General features: G+C 40.2%; 1 protein-coding gene across 1 annotated transcript; it reads left to right on the plus strand.

Moving 5' to 3' along the window:
- The first annotated feature begins 2,637 nt into the window (after positions 1 to 2,637).
- cox8b (cytochrome c oxidase subunit 8B) lies at positions 2,638 to 8,941 on the plus strand. The gene is made up of 2 exons (XM_033634461.2): positions 2,638 to 2,918; positions 8,615 to 8,941. Exons 1-2 carry the CDS (start codon positions 2,811 to 2,813, stop codon positions 8,708 to 8,710), a joined length of 204 nt encoding a protein of 67 aa, XP_033490352.1. The 5' UTR covers positions 2,638 to 2,810; the 3' UTR covers positions 8,711 to 8,941.
- Positions 8,942 to 9,150: the final 209 nt, after the last annotated feature.

Genomic DNA, 9,150 nt, shown 5'->3' on the forward strand with positions numbered 1-9,150 from the left:
GAGGAGGTGTGATGGTGTGGGGATGTTTTGCTGGTGACACTGTTGGGGATTTATTCAAAATTGAAGGCACACTGAACCAGCATGGCTACCACAGCATCCTGCAGCGACATGCCATCCCATCCGGTTTGCGTTTAGTTGGACCATCATTTATTTTTCAACAGGACAATGACCCCAAACACACCTCCAGGCTGTGTAAGGGCTATTTGACCAAGAAGGAGAGTGATGGAGTGCTGCGGCAGATGACCTGGCCTCCACAGTCACCGGACCTGAACCCAATCCAGATGGTTTGGGGTGAGCTGGACCGCAGAGTGAAGGCAAAGGGGCCAACAAGTGCTAAACACCTCTGGGAACTCCTTCAAGACTGTTGGAAAACCATTTCAGGTGACTACCTCTTGAAGCTCATCGAGAGAATGCCAAGAGTGTGCAAAGCAGTAATCAGAGCAAAGGGTGGCTATTTTGAAGAAACTAGAATATAAAACATGTTTTCAGTTATTTCACCTTTTTTTGTTAAGTACATAACTCCACATGTGTTCATTCATAGTTTTGATGCCTTCAGTGAGAATCTACAATGTAAATAGTCATGAAAATAAAGAAAACGCATTGAATGAGAAGGTGTGTCCAAACTTTTGGCCTGTACTGTATATTGTTACATCCAATATTATAAGAATGTGTAGCCTATTATTGTTGTTTTTTGATTCGTGGAGAAAGTATTTTGAGTATTATAAATACAAAATTACTCCACTCAAAAGTATTTTGTTACAAATTACATTTGCTTTTTATCGGCCTTATCAAATACAAATTACAAAATACTCAAATGTAATTGTAATACGTATTTCAAATACAAGTAATAGAAATACTGCCCATCCCTGAGCACAGACACAGGTCAGTTCTCTCAAACGGGCATTTATTCGGGCTTTTCTGTTTCTCTGAAGCATCTCCTCCTTGTCAAGCCATGAAAACTATTTTTAAGAATAAACACAACAGAGAGTGCATCTATACAGTGTTCAAAGTGTGACATGACAGAATGGAAAACAAAATGGCGGTCAGTAAGATCACGAATGTCAAAGTGAAATAAAATACCTCGTTGGCTGCTTCTCATGAAAAGAGTTTTCCAAAGTTCTTTTAGTCCTACGTCTCTCTGACCATCTTTCCGACAAAAAGTCGAGCCTAGCATGACATTCTCAACACCGCGTCATACACTGTCCCCACATCAAATTCTGCCATAACGGCACACTTGACAACGAACGTTACAGATAAGTAAACAATGAACTAATGCCTGAGCTTCAACCTTTGTAATCATGTATATTTTACCTTTCATTCATCAATTCAATCACAAGATTTACATTTTAACCTTAATTAATTAATTTGTTTGTCCATGTATTTATTCAACTATGAACTTAGTTGGTTTGGTTCGTGCACATTTTAAACTAAACATTTGTGTTTTTTAGTTTTACTCACTGTTTGATGATCCAGGGTGCTTCGGTTGGTTTTAGAGTTGACTGATTTGCAGGATGTATGGAGAGTTGTAAGATCACGCTATGAACTGACTGTCTTGACTGTCCCGTTCAAAAAATGCAAACAAAAATCCCCAAACAAACATTACCCAAATAAACAGGCCTTTACAAAAACAAAGTTCAAATCAACAGGGTATTTAACGACTTTATCAAGATTAACCAAAAGCACGACGGTTAAAGAGTGGCATCTTCCATGCTCCACACTTGCTCGAGCTCACATGCCTTCAATAAAAGGTTCTCCTGATGCCATGTCAGGTGGCTGTTAAAGTGACTCAGAAAATAATAGGAAACTAGGACTTGCTAGAAATGGCTCTGACAGGGATGAAATCCTCAGAGTGATTGTCAGACCTTATGCTGGTGCACTGGGCCCTGGGCCGGACAATGCCCGACCTCATGTGGCCAGGGTGTGTAGGCAGTGGATGAAGAAGGCATTGATGCCATTGACTGGCCCTCTCCTACCCCTGACCCAAATCCAATTGAACACCTATGGGATGATGTCATGTATTGGCGCATCAGCCTCCACCAAGTACCGCCACAGACTGTCCAGGATCTCACTGATGCCCTGATCCAGGTCTGAGAGGAGAACACCATCCGCTGACTCGTCAGGAGCATGCCCAGATGTTGTCGGGAGTGCATACAGGCATGCAGGGCCATACACACTACTGAGTCACATTATGAGGTGATGTGAAAAAATTCATGAAATTTGGATCAGCTTGTGATTTCAAATTTTACTTTGATAATTTTGGTTCCCACTGACCATTGTTATATCATTTTGTTCTCAACAAATTATACAGTTACATTAGTAAAGATTTTGGAACTGGAATAATTTGTTCACCAAGATCTGGCGTGTGTTTTAAGTGTTCCCATAATCATTTTGAGCAGTATATTTGTGAACCAACTGCCGCAGATCTCCTATCTGCAGTGTAAGGAGGCCTGTGTGTATCACCAGCAGCTGCATGGTGTTTACACTGTCTGAAGGAAGGGGTGATATGAGGACACATCTCGCGCTGCTCGATTAGTTCGGTCACGGTGTCAGATACCCGGAGGTGCAATGGCCAATTAAATTCCGACGCTGCCTGAGGGCTGTCAACGTAACGCTCCCCCCCTCCCTCACGCACGCAGACGCACACGCCCACACACACACACACACACACATACACATTCACACACACACTGCGCCTGGCACTTGATGAAAAACAGAAAGTAAGAGCAGCAGTGACAATAACAGCAGACCTGCAACTTGTGTTGTCCGTACTTGTCCCTCAGTCTCCGGACTCGCAGCATTGAACCGTCGCTATGTCTCTGACCACCGTGTCCCGGTTGTTCAGGACCGCACTCAGGACTCAGATGGTCCCTGTGGCTAATTGGTCCTCCAAACCCGCCAAACACCACATCACTGCAGGGGTGAGTCCATGTTCACTGTACGGACCTAACATGAGCGCAGCAGGGGAATAATGTTATGTCCCCTCAGCAACAGGCTGTAATGATGAGCGTCAGCAAGCTTTATTAATGCTGGGGTTAAAATTAGCGCATCTCGGCCTGATATGACAGAGCAGAATCTCTCCTGCAGGGCTCGCTTTCTCCTAATTGCGTCAAACTATACATTTTTTTTCTGCTCTCACACTTATATGGACTGTAGATGAAACTATGTGTCCATGCACTGTGCTTATGCGACATTTTCTTATCAAACGAAGTTATTTTGGGACAGGTGCGTCAGTATCTCGCCATTATTCTGCCTGAATCTAACACGTAGACATCTGCCCGCTGTGCGGAGACATAAACAGTAAAATACAGACTATATACACCGAAATGTTCACATATCTTACAGACGAGTATGTACAACTCAGTATTCTTCCATAATGTTTTAATCAGCCCTACAGAAGTTTAATATTGTGGTCTAAGTGTGAGTTAAGTATGTCATGTGGGCAGGTGCCAAGTGACTGACCTTGATGTTGATCACGGTCAACATGTCTGATTTCAGTCTCAGTCACACGGACTTATTAACTACAATATTATAACTCTATTCAATTAAATGTTCCCTTACATTGAGCTCATTTAATGTCCAAACTTTGAGAGGGAATAGCTTAATAATGAACAGAGAGCACTGTATTTAACTTTAACACATATTGAATCGGTAAGGCTACATATTGACTTTGAGGAGAACTAGGGGAGAGTGGAGTCAGTTGAAACATTTTTTAGTTTCCTCAAGTTACAAGTAGGAAGTTATTGTATGCTTGTGGACTGCTGGTGTTAACATGGATGCATTGAGAAGTGTGTCTTATTATCTTCATTTTTCTACAGGCCTGTTTCGTTGTTTTTGTAAAAACTCCAGTTACAAAAAAGGACATGCTTTAAATAACATCAACATTACCTTACAGTATGCTGTTAAGGATTTACACAGAGCCAGACTGGTGTGGGATATTTAAGACATCCACAGTGATGTTGATAGGTTTTCAATGTGGTGAGTCTCCAGGACCCACAGGTGCTCATTTGAGTGAGTCCCTGTTAAAATTTGTTTTCTGTGTTGTATGGTTGTAATTATGATTATATTCATTCAGATATTCACGTTCTATTAGCATTTCATTTTTAACCTCCTGTGCATTTTGTGTGTTATATTTTCCAGCATTACTTACTCTTTATTTAACACAGGGTTTTTACTTTTAAGCACCTTCTACAATAAAAAAATACATATTTTTTATTATCATTATTTTTAAGTATTAATTACTCCTGCACTGCTACACTGCAATACCTGCATTGTGCCCCCACCTAAATTTGCATTACCATCATAAGCATATCGACTGTAGTAACAGCTCTCTGTAGTAGTCCTGGGACTAGACTATAATTTCACTACTGTGTGTCTTTATTCTTACACTTGAATTCTCTATCCCTATGTGTATCTCTGTTTTTGTATGGGTTGTGTAATAAGCTACAAAATAAATAAAGTATCCATCGATCCATCGAGCTATCATGTTGAAGATGTATCTGAGAATTAAAATGCCAAATCTTAAAATTGTATTAACAAAACCTTAGATTTAAATGAATCTTTATATAGTCTATTTACAAAACATTACACAAATGTCACATATTTAGTTAAGTATAGAGAGCCCCAAAATCATCTACCCAGTATCAAGTCAAACAAATGTGTTATGTGATTATCCTAAGAAAATTAAACAAGATACTGTATAAATGTGATGATCTAACATTCTAAGAACTATGCTTGTTCTCCTTCGTTTAGTTTTTATCTTTTCACTCATTGAGACGATGAACAAAACAGGATCTCTTCATCTTGCATGAAATACACATCTGCTGGACAATAAAGCATTGTCGCTTCATCATTGACATGAGTAAATACAGCATCTGCCGTCACAGCAGGCGTGGCAATGTAACACAACAGTCTGTAGTAATATCCTACGTATTTGTGAATACAGGTAAATTATACGAACCTAAAAATATAAGGATATTGTGTACCAGTGGTCCCCGGGGACCTTCGTGCCGTGCCACCTGTACTGTACAAAGCACCGGAACAAAAACACAGACACATCACAGACAGTAATAACATCCAAAACACAAGTTTCACAATCAGTTGTTTCTGTGACATGAGAAATATTTTGAAAATAAGTTAAGTCACAAAGGTAGTGTTATCAGAAGAATAGGTTGCACGCTCTAAACGCATTGATAGTGAGTATACTGGGTGCTTCACATTTTAATGCGCCTGAGATGCAGGATGCCAATCTAGGATAGACTTTATAAAGATGGCCGACATGAGAGCTCCCCAAAAGTGAATCCAAAACACCCCAATCACCCCCTTCTGGCTGTCTTAAGTTTAAGTCCTAAACCCCGCTCCCTCATGTTAGTGGATGGGACAGGGGCCAAACTAAAAACTCAAAGTGCACCTCACATAAATTTTTCCAAAGATGGTTTCTGCCATTTTAGTTTTTCTGATAAGTTTGATTTTAATTAATTATTTGATGCTATAAAAAGGGGATTTGACATCATGATTGGCAGCTATGTGTGCCAGTTGGTGTGCATGCTGTAAATGGCTCTACTTGTGATTGGTCAGATTTTGGGATTTGGTTGGGAACTTGATACTGCCGATACTGCTTCAGCACAGATTCTGGCTCCAAATGCCCCCACCAGCGCAAGATGGCAGCAGCTGAATATTTTTGCTTAATTTTGTACAATGGGAGGAAGTGGAGATGGGTTGTCCATGTTTATGTACAGTCATTGGTACCTAGCAACATCATTGCATCAATATTTAAGTTTATTAACATTTAAACCATGATAACAATCATTCAGCATTTATGTATTTCACAATTAAACTATATTATCTGAGATGACAGTTAGGGATGCACAGTAATATCGGCATGTCATCAGTATCCGCCAATATTGGCCTTAAAATGAATTATCAGAATCGTTCAATATACTTTTTCTTATTTTGCACAATGAATGAATATTACATACATTAAAAAGTATTGTATTTCATGTCTCCATCTGCTGGTGGGCCATCACGATAAGAGTATGCATGCATAATATGATGTTAATTCCACTACAGAAGAGACTTGATGATCACTAAAATTAGGTGGGGAAAAAAAGTGGATATATTGACATCAGTATTGGTTATCGGTCAAATGAGTTATTACATATTGGCATATTTGATATCAGCGAAAAATCCTATATCGTGCATCCCTAATGACAGAACATTTTGAGTGTAAAGCATCTTTGTGGGTGAGATACAAATAAGACGTGGGCCATCTCATCAAAACATTGCTCTGTAGCGCCACTGGTGGCCATAAACTCCATAGCGTACCTTTAAACCCATAACATCTGCTTGCATATCTGTTGGACTCTAGCAGCTACAGCTGACAAAAGCTTTGTGTTCCTGCTGCTATTTTCCTTCCTATCAGAGAGAAAGACAGAGAGACAGAGTGCTTTATAGAGTTTATCTTCCATTTAGAACACTAACCAATCTAGGCCAGGGTCCTGATATAGCTTTAATAGTTTATGTGTAGTCTAATTACCAGAACAAGGAGCAGAACAGTAAGTACTGTCAAACATATGCTTGAAAATCATGACAGGCTGGATTTATTCAGGACATCTGGACTGTAGATCTGAAACAGCAGCGATAAGTCACTGGAGATGTGTTTCATTAGAAAAACTGGTGTGCCTGGGTTGCTGCCTCTACTCAGAGAACATTCAAGATTTGAGTCTTGAATGTTATTTTTGGATTGAATCCTTACAGACTACAGAGTCTAAGAAAAGTGGGGGGTTTTCTTGTGTGTGTTTCCTGCCAAAGATAAAGCAGCCTTCTTCCTCATATGACCAAATATGCTCACAAGTCTAGTAAACAACAACTACTATAGTGAATCACAAAATACAGCTTCAGAAACAGTGTTAGTCACACATCTCATCAGAGTATAGGCTTAACTATTCTCTTCCCCTTGTTTTGGAGTTTTATTAAGGTTGACAATGACAATGCTACTGTGAAGAGATAAAGCTATTCATTCTATCTATCCTATTTCATTACATTTACCTCAAACATTTCTCTACTGAAAGTGCAAACAATCTATTATTAGAGGTTATTATTTTCCTACCATGCAGTTGCATTTTTAGGGGCTTGGGATGCTTGAAAACTTGTGAAAATTGGCGTACACATCAGAACTGGCATTAATTGCAAAGTTCTACAGTGATTGGGCTCTGGCATGGCTACCTGGCTCCATAGCACCCTAAACATACACCAGGGTGGGGAAAGGATAAAGTTATTTTAATGGGTCATTGCTCCTATCTTCAGATCGTACAATGTTTTTTTTTTGTGAAAATGTATCTACTGACAGAAAGTCAGCCATCTTGGATTTTGTGTGTTAATTTTCATTGTACGAATACATGTTTGAGGACTTTAGGATGCTCAAAAACTTTGTACTTTGTACCCACATTCAAACCAGTAATTATTTAAATTGCATGTTTCAGATGGGGCTTGGACGTGGCACTTCGGCTCTATAGCACCCCCAATTACTTTAAGCGTTAATGCGTTTTTGATGCCCTTGGTACAACTGAAAAATCACCAAACTTGACACACACAACATGTGAACTTTACAGGAATATAGAGCCATTGGGTGCGTGTCTGTTAAGTGGGGTCTATAGCACCCCCTAATGCGTTGTTGGTTGTAGTTGGGTCAAAGTTGCTTGGATATTCACCAGATTTGGCATGGGGGAGAGGTTCCTCTCATCATTTGGATACACTTCTCGGCCATTTTTAATTTTGCACGACCTTCATGATGGCAGAAGTTTTTGTTGTTGTTTTGTTGTTTTTGTTCAGTGGCATTGCTGTGGTGAAGCAGGCAATTTGCATGTTTCGCCATGACATAGGAAGCTGTTGTAACTAGTATTTACATAGTCTAATCTTCCAGTCCAGGCCTGAAGACATCTACAGGCCCATATCAAATAATAGTAATAGCGCCACCTTCTGACAATAGGAAGTCAGCCGTCTGTGACAAAGATAAACTAATTTAGATGAATTTACATGGTGTGTCCTACACACGATATACAGCAACATGGCTTATAATTTGTGCGTCCTCTCACACCACATAGTGGACACAGGAAGTGGTACTTTATTTACAGTATGTGATTTTCAGCACTACACACTCCTCTGCAGTTTTAACTAAAATTATGTTTGGGGGCATTAGATAAATTTTTTTAATTTTAATTTTATATACTTTATTAATCCCCGAGGGGAAATTCAATTTTTCACTCTGTTTGTCAATTACACACAGGTCCGAACACACACATGCACAAACTGGACCTATACATGCACTAAGTGGAGAGATGTCAGGGTGGGCTGCCCATGACAGGCGCTCTGAGCGGTTGGGGGGTTCGGTCCCTTGCTCAGGAGCACCTCAGCAGTGCCCAGGAGGTGAACTGGCACCTCCAGTCCACGCTCCATATTTTTGGTCCGGACGGGGACTTGAACAGGAAACCCTCCGGTTCCCAACCCAAGTCCCTATGGACTGAGCTACTGCCGCCCCCAAAAATAGGTAAAAATAGGTATTCTTACAAGCTGCTAAGTAATATGAATTCAACCATCTCTTTGTTTTTGTGTCCCTCAGGAGCAGGCGATCGCTCTGACAGTCATGTTTATAACCATCTTGGGTCCCTCCGGCTGGATACTGGCTCACCTGGAGGACTACAAGAAGAAGGAGTAGAAGAGGAGAAAGAGGAGGAGGGAGAACAGAGTATCATTCCGGCCCAGATGAAGATGCAGATCAGCCGGCCAGTCAGCCCACTCTCCCTCCAGGTCTCTCACTCTGCTCCGTCTTTCTTCAGCTGATGAGACCAGATGCTTCCAAGTTGTTGCTGCACTTCTGACCTGTGATAATTTACGTCTGTGCACCTATCAGCCTCGTACCAATAAATACATGTTTAGTATATCTTAATGTGGGCTCAGTGTGTGCTGTTGGATTGCAGATATTCCGCTCATTTTGGTATTAACTGAAATTGCACTGATAAGACATATAAGGCTGCAACAAAAGATGTCTTTCATAATAAATTGATTGATAAAGAAATTGAATTTTTAAATAAATAGATTCATTTTTTTAGTTTAAAAATATCAGGAAATACAAAAAACAAAATCACTGTTGGCATC

Source organism: Epinephelus lanceolatus, chromosome 5 (assembly GCF_041903045.1).
Source record: "Epinephelus lanceolatus isolate andai-2023 chromosome 5, ASM4190304v1, whole genome shotgun sequence".
Taxonomy (NCBI): domain Eukaryota; kingdom Metazoa; phylum Chordata; class Actinopteri; order Perciformes; family Serranidae; genus Epinephelus; species Epinephelus lanceolatus.

Coding starts and splice junctions, on each gene's coding strand:
- cox8b (XM_033634461.2), top strand. CDS start 2,811: ATGTCTCTGACCACCGTGTCCCGGTTGTTCAGGACCGCACTCAGGACT. Junction 2,919..8,614: donor AACACCACATCACTGCAGGG/GTGAGTCCATGT, acceptor TGTGTCCCTCAG/GAGCAGGCGATCGCTCTGAC.